At 34.6% G+C, this 17,475-nt stretch overlaps 2 protein-coding genes across 2 annotated transcripts; one reads left to right on the top strand and one right to left on the bottom strand.

Moving 5' to 3' along the window:
- The first annotated feature begins 4,159 nt into the window (after positions 1-4,159).
- LOC115970731 lies at positions 4,160-9,340 on the top strand. Its single transcript, XM_031090328.1, has 4 exons — positions 4,160-4,361; positions 5,245-5,296; positions 5,823-5,978; positions 9,315-9,340. Exons 1-3 carry the CDS (start codon positions 4,280-4,282, stop codon positions 5,971-5,973), a joined length of 285 nt encoding a protein of 94 aa, XP_030946188.1. The 5' UTR covers positions 4,160-4,279; the 3' UTR covers positions 5,974-5,978; positions 9,315-9,340.
- Positions 5,987-15,034, bottom strand: LOC115970730 (potassium channel KAT3). Its single transcript, XM_031090327.1, has 13 exons — positions 14,713-15,034; positions 13,080-13,295; positions 12,098-12,259; positions 11,926-11,983; positions 11,495-11,812; positions 10,800-11,039; positions 10,394-10,492; positions 10,270-10,302; positions 8,793-8,978; positions 8,303-8,380; positions 7,245-7,314; positions 6,914-7,066; positions 5,987-6,343 (listed from the first exon to the last, which is right to left on the bottom strand). Exons 1-13 carry the CDS (start codon positions 14,892-14,894, stop codon positions 6,240-6,242), a joined length of 1,899 nt encoding a protein of 632 aa, XP_030946187.1. The 5' UTR covers positions 14,895-15,034; the 3' UTR covers positions 5,987-6,239.
- Between the last annotated feature and the right edge of the window lie 2,441 nt (positions 15,035-17,475).

Below are 17,475 nucleotides of genomic sequence, written 5' to 3'. Positions count from 1 at the left end.
TATATATATATTTGTGGGGTCCAATAATTCGTGGGCTAGGCCCATTTATTTGTTGGGGTCCAAAGGCCTAAGCCGAGGAAGGTGGTGGCCCAGGCTCGGCAATACAAATACAAAATAACCTTGGGACACAGCTGAGGACGATTCAGTCCTCGGCATGTCTGAGATCTCACAAGAAGAAAGGGCAAGAATGGTATAGAAACAACTTGGGAAAAAATCTAAAATATCTGTGCCAATAGAAAGGGGTATGCTGGAAAGTGTAACGATCAGGGAAAGCTGCCCTTACTGCCATTCAATACTCTGCACCTGACAGAGCCATACTCTCTAACTTTTACAACCACCCCCAACCACTCTGGGTATGGGCTGATGGGACAAGTATCAGTCTTGGAATATCGATCCTACACGTGGACGAAGGATAAAAAAACACAGGCTAGTATAAAAGGAAAAGCAAGCAATTCATAGCGGTGGCTGGGAAAAATGGGCAAAAATCAGAGCCTCCCAACCCGCCTCCAGGAGAAAGACTCCTAGGGCGAAGACAACTTAACTATGTATGGATATCCCGAAAAACCTACCGCCTGGTGACCAAGGCCTAGCTTTTCAAACCCACGCTCTACAAATGATATTGTTTTGGCCTTTTTACGTGCGAACCCAACACTGTTACGGTTCGTTACGAATCGCGTCCTTACAATATTTAGTAAGAAATCGATCACACGTGACTCGGGGGGCTGAATGTTGGGGTACTTTTCTTTACACCTAATAACACCCATTTATTTTCCTTTCAAATGTATTATTGGACATGCTTAAATATCTTTTCCAACTATCACTATGCTAGCCCACAACCTTTCTCCTTTCTACCACAAAATTGGGCTACGCTATAAGACCCAATACTTTCTCATAAAAAACCCGAATTATTTAGTAAAGCGAGATAAAATCTAATCTTTTCTAAAAGACCAAGAATATTTATGCTTGGCAAGGTTTGAAAAGTCCACGATTCAAATCCATGGCAAAACAACTTTATCAATGGAATTCAAGACCATAACCAAAACCCATGATTTAAACCCATAGTAATTTATTTATCCAAAAGCCCAATCCTCATTGGCAATATTTGAAACCCAATTTTTCATTGGCAATATTTGAAACCCAATTTTTCATTGGCAATATTTGAAACCCAATTTTTCATTGGCAACATCAAAAGTCCAAGTTCCCACTGATGATATCCAAAGCCCATTTTTTCATTGACACTATTTTATCAAAAAACCCGATATTATTAACACTTGGCAAAGAGAAAAGTATCATGGCATAATTATTGCTTAAGTATTACTGTGGCAAAAAAACCATGGCAATCGTTTTATAAAAGCTCACAGGGAGTTATCTTGAAGAATATGTTCTCACATTATAACGCATGAAACACATGGTCATCACTTGCATCACAACATCCATAATATATATCTCCAACGCTCATGGAAAATGCTCGATCCCACAAGCTTATCATTTAAATTATGATGCGACTATTAGAAGCCATGAACGTCATTTATGATATGGAATCCATCATAGTAAAGGTTATTTTCGAAGGTACTTTTGAAAACTTATCATATTGTTTTAAACATTGCAATTAATTTCCCAAAAGACCCATTGCAAGTATCTATAAAAACCCAAAGAATATATACTAATAAAAGTCCATGAGGGAGGAAAGCCCATGGCAACATGTGTTGTTGATTTTGTAGGGTGCACACAACCCGACCCAAAGGAACCAGCCCAGGTGAACAGGCCCAATCTAAGAGATCCCAGCAAGAAGCAAAGGACTGAAAGTAGGCAAAACAGCCCTTGTTCATCCCTAACCAAAGTACAACAAGAGAACCAAGTCCTTAAAGATGAACTAGAGGTTGTCCCATCGACTTTTGGTCACTCTCTACCTGATGTGAACAGTACCCGAGGCTTGTAACATCAGCTGAAATCTAAACGGTGATGGAACTCCATCATCTTTTTCAAGACTACACCTCCAGTGGAAGGGGAGCTGAAACCAAATTATTTAAACTCCAGCAAATTGATGCTATAAATATTAAAAACGTTCAAGACGTGATTCATGTGCCAAGCCTATGCATCCTAAAGGGGAAAAAATTGGGAACATGTGGTTTGGAGGGCATAAAGGGACCTCCAACAGAACCCCCTGAAGTAGGCTTAGAACTTGACACCTAGCTTGGGTTGTTGAATCTTACTTCTTGGGAGTCTAAATCTCAGTTGCAGCTTTATGATTTGCTCTTGATACACGCCCCAATCACATTGATTAAGCTCAGCCCCAGAAATCCTGACATTTAATGCAAAATCCCATCATTACCCAAAGAAGCAAAGCAACCCATTAAGCAAACCTTCTACTTCTGACCAAAAATCCTAGGAAGATTAACCCTGATTCTCCACCTCTGATTAACCCTACGTTTTTTGGACTCATGTTAATTAATGCTTCCCTAAAACTCCATTATAAAAAGATAAGCATCTCAGCCCACAAGGACAACTACTCCCTCTGAAGCCACTGGTCTATTTGCCATTTTGCTAGTAGTTTAGCTCTCTTTAAGCTCACTACTCATCCCTTTAAGCCCATGTTCATATAACCTCAGACATTCTTTCCTCACTTTTACACAAACACAGCTCATAAATGCCTCCCACTATTCACAAAAAGCCTTAATCTCAAAGTTAATCTCATCTCACTCACTAAAACAGCCCATATTGTCTCATTCATGCCTTATGAACACACACGCACCAAAATCTTAGTTTAATATTTGCTGCACTGAGCTGGGATCCCTCTCTCCCTTCACACCATGCCAATTAATCTTTTCCCTCTTCCCATGGAACCTTTAATTTTTACTTTTTATTTTACGGTTGAAGGGTATAATGTATATGTAACAATCAAACTTTTCCCTCACATTGATGTAATGATGGCTGAAAGTACAATGAACTCCCCTAACCAAGACATGCAAGGACCCCCAGGAGTTAGCACATTCCTAAATTTATTTAATCATTCACCATTGGATCGTTTAAATTTGTTTTTCTGGACTAAGTGAAATTTTACCCTTACCGCTAGAGATTTTATTTCACTTGAACTATCAGACCAGGACCACTAATGTACTAATTAAGTATTGTAACGTGTTTTTTCATTGGGCTTTTTGTTGCTGTTTTGTCAAGTGTAGCCTTAGTTTCTTGCTTGGATAGGCTTTGTCATCACACCGAAAGCCTTTGGGTACCATCTCAAGAGCCCATAGTCAAGTTTCGGCTTGGCTTCCCAACATCTTAGATAGAGGCATCAATATCCCCCTCGACACATTGTAAAATAACCCTAACTACCACACACATTAACTTGAAATACTAAAATTTTGGATAAATTTATAATTGATTTTTAGTCATGACATGTAAATTCAAAATGAAAATTAAGTTACCAACCACCATGAATGCCAATAGGATATAACAACATAGAAAATAACACAATTTTTTAAGAAAATACATATTGTCAATAACTATATTAGAAAAACTTAATTATAAAATAAGAACTATAAAAAAAAATTAGACAATAACTCCATGACTGTTAAGTACATATAGTGATATAGAGCACTTATCACCCAAATAATTAAAAATAGTAAATGTACATATAATTTAATGAAATAAAAATCACAATCCAAAAATTATTATTCTAAAGTAATTTTAATGGACTTAAGTGAACTAAAATGGACCGAAGTGGACTGAATAGGCCTAATGGACCTAATAGACTGAAAGGACCAAAATCGACCGCAATGGAGTGAAATGGACTGAGCTTTATTGAAGCGGGCCCAAATAAACTGAACTGGACCATAATGAACCAAATTGGACCAAATAAGCTGACTGAAGTGGGCCAAAATTGACTGAAGGGACGAAGTGGGCCGAAATTAAGAATATTTATTAAGAATCATGCTAGGGACACAACTTCCACCACAACTTTTGCTACAATTTACTCACATGACAAGTTGTGAATAGTAGAATAAAAATGATAAGTTTACAATTCCACCACTTATAACTTGTCTTGTGAGCAAATTGCAGAAGTTACCGTGGGAGTGGACCAGGGAGCATTACTCTATTTATAAAGGTTTTTCAACTAAAAAAAGTTACTAGTATAAAAAATATTTATTGTCATTTCAAATATACATACACTCCACTCGCACAGTCGCACCCGTAACTGTCCCTTCGTCCTTCCCTCTCAAATTCTCATCCATTCCCGCCCATAATTCCCAAATCGCTCTCTCTCTCTCAAAGCAAAGCAATGGCGGCCTCACCATCTCACTCCGATGTTCAACTCCTTCCTGCTCCGGAACCTGAATCTCAGCTCTCATCCCTCGTCTACGGTCAGTCTCTTCTCTCTCTCTCTCTCTCTCTCTCTCTCCATCTTTGTTACATTCTACGATCTGAGAAAATCTATTCTCACTGCATCTGTTTGCGTTAACTATCTCTATTGTACGTTTTTTTCAAAATTTTCGTAATGTACTCGATTAATTGCTGTGAAATATGTGATTAATGTGAGAATTCGATTCTTTCTCCAACAAAAAAAAAAAGGTGAGAATTCGATTTCTAATTCCTCGAATTTTGTAATTTCATTTGTGTGATTTACTCCGACTTTTTAGGCCTCGTTTGGAAGCATAACAAAGCAGATGTTGATTTCAGTTCTGCTCAGGAAAAAGAAACAAAAATGCTTTCAAAATCGCCAAACAGTTTTTTAATTCGCTAAAGCTAACTCTGGCTCACATTTTTCCTGTATTTTATGTGCATTTTGTTCATATTTGGAAAATGAGAGTTATCACACCAAGAATATTAAAGATCCCGCCAATTTTACATTAATGCTTGATAAATTAGTGTTGTTTTAAAGCTGAAACTAATTTAAACTAAGCATAATCTTCTGTATATCTAGCTTTTACAACGTTTTTACCAAACTATTATTTTACTCATCCGATTCTTATTGATTTGGTGAACCTGAGGGGTTGTACCTTGTTGGATTCAAGGGAATCGAGGCTATTTTTGTTTGAGAAATAGTTGATCATGTCACATTTTGGAAGATTCTCTTTTTCAATGAATGGAATTTACACTAGTTTATATGATAAATGACGAAACGTGTTATAATAGTTTGGAATTAATCAAACCTCTAAGTTACATCGTCAATTTGCTCTCATTTTAATGACAATATAAGATTCCTAGAATTTTCTTAATACCTTGTGTTTCTTTTAACGAATGCAGATTTGTCACAACAACTCCAAGGGGCAATGGAGAACATGCTTAAAATGATTAAGTGAGTTCATAATTAGTACCATAAAATTTTAGAAATATAGCTTCTCGTCACTTCAATGCACACTTTTTCAAGCCAATTACTCACTTTACTTATCACCACTTTCATATTCTTTGACAATGACTACGCTAATGTTGACACAACACAAAAAAAGTTTATTCATATAGTTTCTACAGGTATAATTTTATCACATTTTGTATTTTCCCACCTCACTTCCCTTGCTTCTTATTTGCTAACTATGTATAACATTTTTTGTGGTCTCCTTTATTGCATGCAAAACAAACCCAAAGCTTCTTCTTCTTCTCCAGGTTTTGTTTGGTCATTTGTTGTTAATATCTGACCATTTTGTAGTCTCTCTCATGCGCACACACACGCTATATCTTTGCCCTTTTGGTTACCCAGAAAAGAGTTTACTCAATGAAGGATTGGATATGTTAATTCTATACTAGTATACTATTCCTTTTTGTTAATAACTATATGCTGAAAATTTGTCATCTCTACTTGTTTTTCCTTGACAAACTCCCTGCAGTGAAGTTGATCAAAACTCTGCTGGAATAATGGAAGAGATAGAGAAGTGCAAAGATTCTGCTCTTGAGAGGAAGAGAATTTTGGAGGAAGAGAAGCAGCGATTTCAGAAAGCTGCTTACACTGTCTTAGGCATGCTTGACAACAGAGATTAGAAACTGTAAGCTCTACTATTTTTACACTGGTAGCCCTTTGTGCCTTAACGGAATATATGATTTTCATAAATACCATGAGTTCCATGACAAATATTTATACATAAGAGGTCATTCTCACCACATTTCATGCTTAACGTCCATTTTTCCCCTTGTTATCTATTATGACTCTATCATGCGCAAAAATACTTGGAAGATGGTTGAAATCATCACTTGCCCATAGCAAAGGATTATCTGCATTGACATTTGGTTAAATATCATCTTGGTCTTCAAAAGATAAACAAGTGATCATTCTCTCTTAAAGCACTCAATTCTTCCACTTCTGATCCATCAGCCATGAGAATTGTACTTCCCCTTTTGCCAAATTTTTTCTCTGCATTGACAGAATTTGAGACAGTTTCAATGTAATACATCAGTATGGGGATTCCTCCCTCAATTATACATACAAAAATCGCATCAATAAATTGACATAGAGCAAGGGTTGAAAAGTTAAATTTTTCTGGGAATGATTAGTACTCCCATTTTATGAGTAACTTGTATCAGTGTAATAACTTTTGCTGTCTAAATAATTCGGCCACATGTTAAATCAGTAAACCAGTAGGCCTTCCATAATAGACTCTCGAGATCTCATTAATTTAATTTAATTTTTTATGTGGCAATTCCTCTAGTTTTTTGGTGAAACATTTAAGGTGTAATTTGGATTTGTGTTCTTTTTGTTAAGGATATTTCATATTATCTAGTAATGGTTAAGCCCTTTAGTCCTTTAGCATGTCTTCCAGCATCTTTTGGAGGTATGCATGCCAATGAGTTATGGCTCAGACAGCACTTCCTCCTCTCACAAGCGTGGGTGGAAGGTAAGGGCGTGGGTTCAAACGCTGCCAGCATGCATAACTTACCAATAAATGGAATTTTTTGGAGGTATGCATCTCAAACATGGTAATACCTGCTAATCTGAAAAGATCTTCTACTGATTCAGGCAGATTTATAAGCTTTCCCATCATGTCGTCTTTCATTGCATTTTCATTTGGAGGACATCCATGGACTATCACCCTTATAGGAAATGTGCTTGATACTGTTTTAGAAGTTTCTTGTGCTTCTGAAAAAAATAGCTCAAATCATACTAAAGTTGACAAATTGCTAGATGTTCTTATATTACCATTTATTTAAGAAAAATATATAACCATATTGGATTGAAACTTTTGGGGTTCATAGGGTACCATATGGTCACATCCCCCCACCACCACCACCAAAAACAGGAACGAGCTTCAAGTTACCTAATGCATTTGGATTTTCTTGATTACTCAATTGTTCAAGATTTTCATTGCCCTCATTTGGTGCTGTATGCTGCAAAGAACATGCAGGGATTGTCATTAGCTACTATTTGAGAACTTGCATTCCTTAAATTTATGATAAGGTCAGGTAAATGATTGGACATTTCAGGAAATATATGTCATATGAATGAGAAGAAGATCAGAAGATGACATGTTTGTGAATATCTAGGATGTCATTGTACACATATTGTGTCTGTGTGCCATAAAAGTTTTCTTATCTGTCTGAAATATGTTTTCAAGTAGGCATGCATGGAACCAAGGTTCATAAGTTTGTTCAACCTAAGGGTTTCCTTTTTCCCCTCATTGCAACCTTCCTTTGCTCTCTTACTTTTTCTATGGAAATATTCCCAGCAAAGGGTTAAAATGATATAATTTTCATAAAGATTTTACCTGGTCTATCTTCTCTTTTAGAGGAAAAACTTTTCTGCAAACTGGAAATGCCATTGTGTTATACTAGAAGAAGAGATATATATCTCTTGATATTTGACTCTCTATACGTACATAAATAATTCACTCAAATCATTATCCAATGCTTGCAGACATGTGAATATGTATGTAGAAAAGTGATCATGTGGACTGTGTGGGCTTATCTGTATTGGACAAGATGAGTAGTAGGTCATATGTCATATGGGCATGTATTAAATATCTTGAGCATATTCAAACTATATTACATATTTCAAACAAAATATCAAACTATCATGTTGTATTGGAAAAATCGTTTTAGGATGCATTGGGGTAGCATTAATTGGAATACCATTCCATTTTATCTCATGTGGTGTATTTGAATGGAGAAAAATGATTGGACTTCAAAAGGAAATGTGCTCACAGTGATTGAATTGAAGTCTTTATTTCTTAATTCTTTTTTTAATTGGACAGGAGCCACAAGGGCTTTTCCTCCACTATTTTACTTAGGAGTTTTTGGATCTTTGTAATCTTAGATCCTAGGCAAGATATATTCCTAGGAAATTATCAATTTCTACCTGAAAGGTGAAGATATATACCTCTGTTGTCATGTCACCCAGCAATTCTGTTAGATATGGTATTTCCTGTAGCACCTCTTTTTTCAAACCCCTCAAATTCTGAGTGAAAGTATCAGTATAAACAAATACATATGATATCAGAGTGAGTTATAAAAATCTCAAGAAGGAAAGAAACAATAAATTTTTTAGCTACTAGCTATGTTTTGAATGCAAAAGTCATGGTTGGTTGAAAATGATATTTTTCCAGCTCATAATATCCATACAAGAAGAAGGTCTTGCTTTATTTTCTTATCAAACCACAATGGTTCTTGTGCTGTGTCAAAATCAAAGTATCATTACATGTGCTTGTTTAAAAGTTGTTTCAACTTCATTAGGCCCAATGCGGGCATTTTCCAGTGAGAAGTAACTTTCATTATAACTTCTTTTGTGATGTTTAATCTCTTTTAATTTCTTCATAAAATTCTAAGTCAGATTAAAGCTTAAGAATAGAAGAGATCACAATTTTCCAAACCTGAATGAAGTTGGAGATAATTTTCTTTCCATCTTCATTTTGTGGCTGCACCAATTGCTTGAAATCATGATGACTGATTCTAATGACCTGAGACAGCCTCCTAGTTCGCACTGTAAATGGTTGTGGGATGTTGAAAATTACCCCAATTTCTCCTGCCATGTCTGCCGATCCTAGTATTGACAAAAACTGAAAAACTCGTATGAGTTTGGTAAATAACATAAAAAATGTGTTATGTCTTGCAATAGGCATGGCAGAATCTCCCCTGCAACATCTTTTCCTTCTTTATTTATGATATGAGGGGAGGGCAGGCTTTTTTTTTTTTTTTTTTTTTCTGGGGGTGATGGGGATAATCATTAGAGAACTCACTGCTGTATTTGTATAACTGCTATATGGTAATTTATATATTTTTTTATGCTCAATCTTATGCCTGTACAATGTTGATATTTGAGATGAAACTCTTCTACAAGTTATGGAAATAATTCACAGTTAATTATTGAAACTTTTGTTAATTTTCCATTGCAGGTTGTTGTTGGAAGTGTATAGAAGAGTAAAACCGGTCTGTTTTGTTGAGAAAGTGTGGACTTTCATCTATTTTGGCTGGATACATCTTCTTGTAGATACAGTTTGAGCTATCAGCAGTCTGTCAAATGCTATGTTTTGCAAGTTTTGATTCACCCTTTGCTTCAAGTGCAGAACAGATCTCATGATGATGATTTCCAAAATTCTTGGTTTGTGCAAAGTAAACATGTGACTTCCTCTTTACTTTTCTAAATATTCTTTGGTTCACTATGATGTCATATGAATGAAATTACTGCTATATGTACTGATTAGAATGTACAGGTGGTAGAATTTCCAGGAAAATTATTTTTGTCTTGCTCTACATCTACACATATTAAACTGTGAATCTGTTACCCTCTTGGTTGTCTTTCTTTTTTTATACAATTCTTGTTCTCTAAGCTATGTATGTTGGACTGCAATGATGGTTTTGAATCATAGTCCTAAACTATGCAGGAGTATCCATATTCACCACCACCAATGTATTAAAGTTTACAAATTTAGAGTTCCCACATTGTGATCGTAGTGTTATTGCCATCTTTTTCAGTACTAACTACTAATACTAATACTTTTGCTTTATGGTGGATAAATAAGTTGGGTCAAGTACTTTGGCGTTAAACAGCCATCGTCTTCCATTTTTCACTGATTTATGTTGATTTCTTAAACGTTATCTTTTCTTTCCCCTTGGTTGTGAACCCACAACCTCCCCCATCACCTTGCTCTAACAAGGGGTAGGAGGTGTCATCTGCTGACAATTTTTTTCCACTTGAAAACTTATTATAGAAGTGCAACTATTTATTTTCCAAGTCAGTTTCAATACTCTTACCTCCCCACTATCTTCTGGATTCGTTAAATAGAAGTAGGAATAACAGTGTGAGTAGTAAATCAGGATTTTATTTAATGTAGAGTTGCTCAAGCATACCTGCTCCATTCCATTCTTGTGTGTCAGCATGTCCTGCAGTTTCAGATACAATTCGGATTTTGTATATGAGATTGCATAGAATGAGAATGCAGGAAGACGAGATAGGGAGAGAGAGATGATATACCACTGCTCCTGATACTAAGATGTAGAAATCTGTTGGTATTTCATTTTGTAAGATAATATCCACTTTAGGTGGGAAATATTCTGCTTTCATCTCTGACACCTGTGAGAAGAAAAGCTATCAGATACTGCTGAAATAACAACTTTGAAGAAGTAAAGATTACTTTTTCTACATAGTACTGCAATTTTGTATCAATGATGGCAGTACTTCCAATTCTATGATTTTACTATAAGAGGCTGTGGACATATGGTATGGTCATAACCAAGCTTCAATGTTATGTAGTATTCATGCTAACATCTTTGATTTACGTCCTGTCTTTTCCTATTGATAAGTTATTTTCAGTAAGAATATTATTACTTCTAAAGGTATTATTAATCAACATGGCACAATAAACTCCAAAAAAATTTACCAACTGTATAATGAGGTCGTCTGAGACTCCATTGAATAGGTACACATTTTCAACAGTTCTGCGGAAAAGATGCTGGGCAATGCTGGATCTTATTGCCTTGGGCAGGTCCCCTAGCACTTCTTCCTGCTTTAGCTCCGCTGTCTTGAATTTTAGTTGCATGTGTGCCAGCATTTGCTCTCTCAGGTTTTCTGGGAGTCTACTCTTGCTTGCATATTGCAATATCTCATTGATGGCATCTCTCTGTGAAGCGACAGTATAAGTTTAAAATATGTCAAATAGTTTGTTTTGCTTAGATCAAAATGCATATATGGGGTGGCACTATTTGGAGAATTGAGCATTCCAGTCAATTTTACAAAACAAGATGTGGTAACAGTTTTGCTTAACCTGTTTGGCTTATTTCCGTGGGAATAGTCTGAGGTGTGTGCATGTTTAGGTTCTCGTTTTTAGAAGAAGTTTATAATGATTTGATATTCATATGGACAGACATGTATGAGCAGTACTTTTAAAAGTTGTTATCAATTCTTTTGGTCTAGTGAGTGCAAGTTATAAATTCATTTTCATTTCTGGTTAAAGTTAGTAGACGTGTGTGTTTGGATTTGCACTTTGCTGATTTGCTGTAATTGGTTAAAATAAAATTAATAATTATAAAAGAAGAAGAAAATAATCTACTTTAAACAGGGCAGGGTAGACTCTACCATGGCAAACGTTCGGGCAGCACTGTGGACGATGAGATTTGTCATATTGCCAATCAGATAAGCTGTGAGGCCTATGTTGAATAGCATGTAAAACATATTAAAAATCTTCTCCGCTGTATTCACTGCATGAAGGTCTCCATAGCCAACTGTGCTGAGGGTGACAAGGGACCAGTACATGGAATAGGTGTAGCCCACCCAGATGCTCCTTTGTTCAAAATCCTGGACCTCTGTTCCAATCCATGTATTCTTTAATGATTGATGATGGATGGCAAGCCAGTAATAGAAGCACCCAGCAGAGTGCACTGCGAATAGTGTTACCTGTAATAAATTATTTAAAATTCTTAATGAAGTGTTAAGAAGTTTTTTCCTTCCAGTGAAGTATGCATAATTAAGAAAAAAGATGGGAGCAATAATTTAAAACGAATGCTTACACATATCAGCTTACAGTATCTTGTCCAAAAGTAGCTGAAACGTGTATCTTTCTCTAGCCTGGAAAAAGATATAAAAGTGCTTTATCAGATAAAAAGTTGCTCTTGTTGCTTGATGTTTTATTAATAGAGCTTGTCAATTTGTGTCCATGGAAACAGTAAGAGAGTAATGTACCTTGTGAAGAGTTCACTGACACGCCGAAGTCGCCAGAGGCGAAGCATGTTGAGGAAGCCAAAGAACTCACCATAATGCATTCTGCCGGTGAAGATTCTGTATAGTAACGGAAAGGGCAGGGTTGAGGCTATGTCCATGGGGAGCCATAATTTTCTGACGTATCTGACCAAGAGGAAACAAATCTTGTAAAGTAACTAACTAATAAGAAGTGTTCTACCAAAAAAAAAAAAAAAAAACTAATAAGTGGAAATATTTATCTTGTTAGCTATTTGCTGTGGGCTTGTATGGCTGCCCTCAATGAAAAGGTCAAATTGATTTTGTTAGTTTACTCATTTGCATATTGAGGTCAAATTGATTCTAGTTAGTTTACTCATTTGCATGTACTAACAATGACGTGGGATTTCATTTTTGTTCTTCGGAATATAAATTTTTTGTCTCATAATATGGCCCGATGGTCTATCTTTTGTGATGGGATGGGTCTATCTCTATCTCCTCTCTTCCTTCTTGAGTGCTAGATAGCCTAGATTTAAAAGTTGGAGATAATTTAGAGCCCTTCTCTTTTTTTTCTTATTATATACTTTTTTATCGTTAAAAAAAAAAAATTGATGTGGGAGTGGTTTGGCTAGAATTAACATTTTTTTTATAACTATTACTAAGAATACAGAACTTCTAAAATTATTTGACAAAATTCAATACTTTTTATAAATCATGACTTGAAGTTTCAATAATATTTCAATCTCACTACATAATGCTTATAATTTGGCATGATAATAAATGTAATTAGTGCCGTATCAACATAAGAAATCTTTTTTTTTTTTTTTATATATGTTTAAAAATTAACATCATTTTTTAAGGTTTATGATGTAAAAATTGTATTAGGAATAAATAAATTTAATAATAAATTCTTAGTAGTTTGGATTGGAGCTTATTCTTATGTTAATTATCAGAACACCAAAAATCACTTAGGAGAGTAGCAGGGTACCTTAGGGCGATCTTCTTGTGATCATCTACAAGGAGATAGGTTGACTTATCCAAGTAAGCCACAAAGAAATTTATGACTATATCAGTGGCAAAGAAAGCATCTACGACTAAATCCACGGGCATGAGTGAGCCGGTTGCGACTTTTCTGAAAGCTAGCTCAAAAGGTGATGCCCATGCTGAGTATATGACTAACACCACCAAAAATGTCTGCCACCACCTGCATGATATGATATCACACTACAATTAATTAAATTATCCCTTTACAAAGTTGTGACTAAATTAAGTGACTAAACATGAGTTGAGTTGGAACTTGGAACTTGGGGTTGGCTTGGAAATTAATGGTCCATTAATTTATGTAGTTTTCTGTCAAAAAACTGTGGGGGTAAAATGGAACTCAAAACTCTAGTAAGTCGAGAAAGTATCTTATGCATTTGAAATATGTATCCTCTCTCTCATAAATCATAATATATGGATCTCATTCCATTGATACATTCTAATACTGCCACGTTCACGATAACATAGAGTGTCTCACTTCTTGCGAGGTCTTGGGTTTGAGACTTGAGTTCATCCTATGCACAAGTTCTTGCTGGTAGAATTGCTTGTGCATCTGATTAAGCTTTCCAGAAAGAGCATGCAGGTATCTGGTTGTTAGAATAGTAAGGCCCCCAATTTTGAATAGCCTGTGTACTATTGGTTTTTCTATAGTTGCATACTTGCATTGCATTACTAGGTATTTATTACATCTATATACCAGTTCTGCTACAGCCTACAACTACCCAAAATTTCACAGAAGTTTTCACACCCACTCTCACCTAAAATTGTAACTCACCTCATTTACCCAACACAACACACACACAAAAAGAGGGTGTCAATTAATTTTCTGTGCCCTTGGACTTACTGATGATGATATAGAGTCTATACTTGTATAGTTGTATAATACTACTCATATATATGTCATATTCAATGCGCACTCTTTATTTTATAGTTTAAACAAGTCAATACTATTACAGTTTCTGTAATTTCTTCTTCTCTGTCACTCTTTGATCTTTCTTTTCTATTCCAACACCAGTTATCATCAGTTTCTTTGTTTTTCCCTTATATATTACATAAACTAGATCCAACAAAACAGAAGGCGTCGTTGCTGGACTCTGAAGTCTTGGCTATTTTAACTCTAAAAAGCAATTTCCTTAAAGGATTATTATTACCTAGAAACCTTTTTATACTGGCTTTAAATTTCTGATGTTTTTCTTAGTTTAAGCAAGTCTAACACCGCCCACCAATGACCACATTATAGGGAACTTGTACTGGAAATTCTGTCTTTCTCTATGTCTCTTTTGCAACACTAAGCGACAAAGTCTTTGTTTTCAAGATAACAAACATGATGCAAATAATTCTAGACTGGAATTTTCTCCTTCCTTCCACAAAACTCAAAAATAAACACAATAATTCAAGAAAGAACCATTACTATACTACAGACATTGAAATTTGAAAATGAAAACACCATCCTAATCCTATGCACTTCTTTTCTTTTCTTTTCTTTTTTTTTTTTTTTTTTTATAATAAATTTGCACCAAAGAAGAGAAACTTCTTGGGGTAGTGAAAGAAAATCAAAAAACAGAAGAAGGCAAAATCACCTGTATCTACGATCGTAGGGAGCAATAACATATTTCTTGAGCTGCAAGTATCCTTCATCCACGACTGTTCCAAAAGCTGGTAACAGGCTGCTAGACAGTGAGTTCAAATTCTTGCTTTCATGACTACTTGAGTGCCTACGGAATTGCAAAGGTGGTACAGGAGGCCTTGTTTCTGATGACATCCTTAGACTCTTCACCGGAGTTTTTCTACAATTCGCGCACACAAACACAAAAACTCACTCTGTGAGAGAGAGAGAGAGAATGTTCTTGTTTTCTTAGGCCTTGTTAAGTATTAGAATGCCATAGCTTCTTGTCTGTCGAAGTCTTTGAGCTCATTAGAATAATATAGGGAAGGTGGCAAACAGCTTTCATAGTTACATATTATAATTATTTGGTGTGGTATATTTAATTATTCTGATTTCTGTGCAGTGATAATTTAATTTAATGGAGTTAGAATATTAATCATAGATAGACTAAGATACTATAGATAGACTGCCAAATCTCAAAGCCAGAAAACGCTTTTTTTATTTTTTATTTTATTTTTAAGAATATGTCAGAAACACTTCATATACAGGTTTTAGCACACGTTATAACCATCCGATTGTCAGATTTTCACTACTATTCTCGTGATGCACATATATGTTATAAGTTCATTATAAAAATTTTAATAATAAATTATTTCTATTGCTCATATAATACTCATTATATGTTATAATATTTTGAGAATTATTTTTTATTGTTTACACCTCATTGAAAAAAAATGTAAATTGTTATAATTAATATATATAGATAAGAATACAACTATTTTTCTTTAGTGAATTGATAGATATTTAATTATTTCTGCTAAGCAAAGGACACAATTTTATTAATTATTCAGTGTGTATGTTCTTAAATATGTTTTTCACCATTTGGTTTGATTATATTTCCATTGTTGTCAAAATAACTAAATTTGGAAATATCATGAGATGTCAATTGAGATACAAGTCTCTTGAGCAAAAATACCATAAATCCCAATCAAATTTTTCCCAAATAATTTTTTTAAATTGATTATAAAAATTCCTTTAACAAATAACTAGTGAACCGCCTATATTTTTTTGAGAAACACCGCCTATATAATTAATAAATAGAAATAAATGCATTTTTATTCCCATTAAACTCTTTTTAATAACATAGCATAAGTTTAGGCTATGACAACTTTGGTGCAAATTATATCTTATGTAAATTTTTTGAAAAATCCATTATTGAACATTTTATATATATCCTCCTTACTTCCAAAATTCAAGACAATCAAAGATTAATAGATATTTCATCTACAAAATGTTTAAATTTCATTTTTTTTTTAAATTTTAAAATTATGCATAAAAAATGAGTTTATGGGTCAAATAATAAATAAGATCTTACTGATATGAAATCTGGCTTATGTTAGAGAACATGTAACCTTATGATGAAATTTTCAAAAATTATTCAATCAAAATTTCTAAGGTTGTGTAATTAATAATAAGTAAGAGTTATATCATGTGTAACTTGATTCTAACACACACACACATACGCAGAAGTAAGAGTTATACTAGTAAGTAATAAGATGTGCATGTAATGCAAAGGAAAGTTTAATATAATACGATTTTTTATAATAGGAATTGTAAGGACTCAATTTGTAACGATCCCAAACCGGTATTGGGTTCGTACATTAAAGACCCAAACAATAAAATTTGTAGAGCGTGGGTATCCAAGAACTAGGTTAACTCTAAAAGAAAAACGATTAAACCTCACGTTTATAAATAAATTAATACAGGTATAACGATCAGATTATCCTTGAAACAAATTCAGTTCTTTGATTCATAAGGTTTTCTTCTGAGTATTCTTTGTTTTTGGTATCCCCATCTCTCTTCCTCAATGCTTTCTTTCATGTTATATACTGCCCTCTTGATATCATCTTCACCACACATGTGTAAGTTGGGTTCAGGGGATCTCTTTATGTCCCATCTAACACCTTCTGGAATCTCCAACTAGCAGCTGTAAGGCTGTTTCATCACTGTTCAGGCATTACTTTCACATTAATGCGGCCAGAGAGTTGGTTGAGAGGCAATTAATGCGGTGGCAGCTGTCGTTATAGATATTTGTTTGCCTTTTCTTTCTTACTCTTAGTCTCATATCCCGCTTTTAGTTGTAACGCAGCTCCGAAGTACGTTTGTAACAAGGTGGCGTTCTGGTCATCCTCGGACTCATATTGCCAAGAAAGATTTTGTCCTCGGACGAATACTGAACTCACCTTACGTGCTATCTACTCTTCCTTTTGTTTGATTACCCTTACAACCTGATATAGGCCTCCTCAGACAGCTTTACGTCCTCGGATGGGCCATAGGCCCAATTAACTAGACTTTAATAATTTATTGGTTAACCGGCCCCCACAGGAATTTATTAGGGTTGTAGTTGTATATAAAACTATACATTCTAGTATATTGTGTTTGACTTTCTCAAAAAAAAAAAAAAAAAAAAAAGTATATTGTGTTTGTATATGGAATTATATATTCTACCATTTAAAGAAAATATGTTGGACAAAGATTTAAATGGAGGGTTTAAATATAGAATGAAATTTAAATTTTATATATATATATATATATATATATATCTATATTAAAATAATGATGTGTGAAATTGTGAACAAAGAAAAGAAATCCATTAACTAAATCGAACTTTGACAAATTGAATAACACTATTCTAGTTTGCTACTCCCTTGTAGAACTTACTATTGTAATTTATTAC

The sequence above is a fragment of the Quercus lobata genome, chromosome 12 (assembly GCF_001633185.2).
Source record: "Quercus lobata isolate SW786 chromosome 12, ValleyOak3.0 Primary Assembly, whole genome shotgun sequence".
Lineage (NCBI taxonomy): Eukaryota > Viridiplantae > Streptophyta > Magnoliopsida > Fagales > Fagaceae > Quercus > Quercus lobata.
Note: the sequence above shows the minus strand (reverse complement) of the source record. Positions and strands in the feature narration are given on the sequence as shown.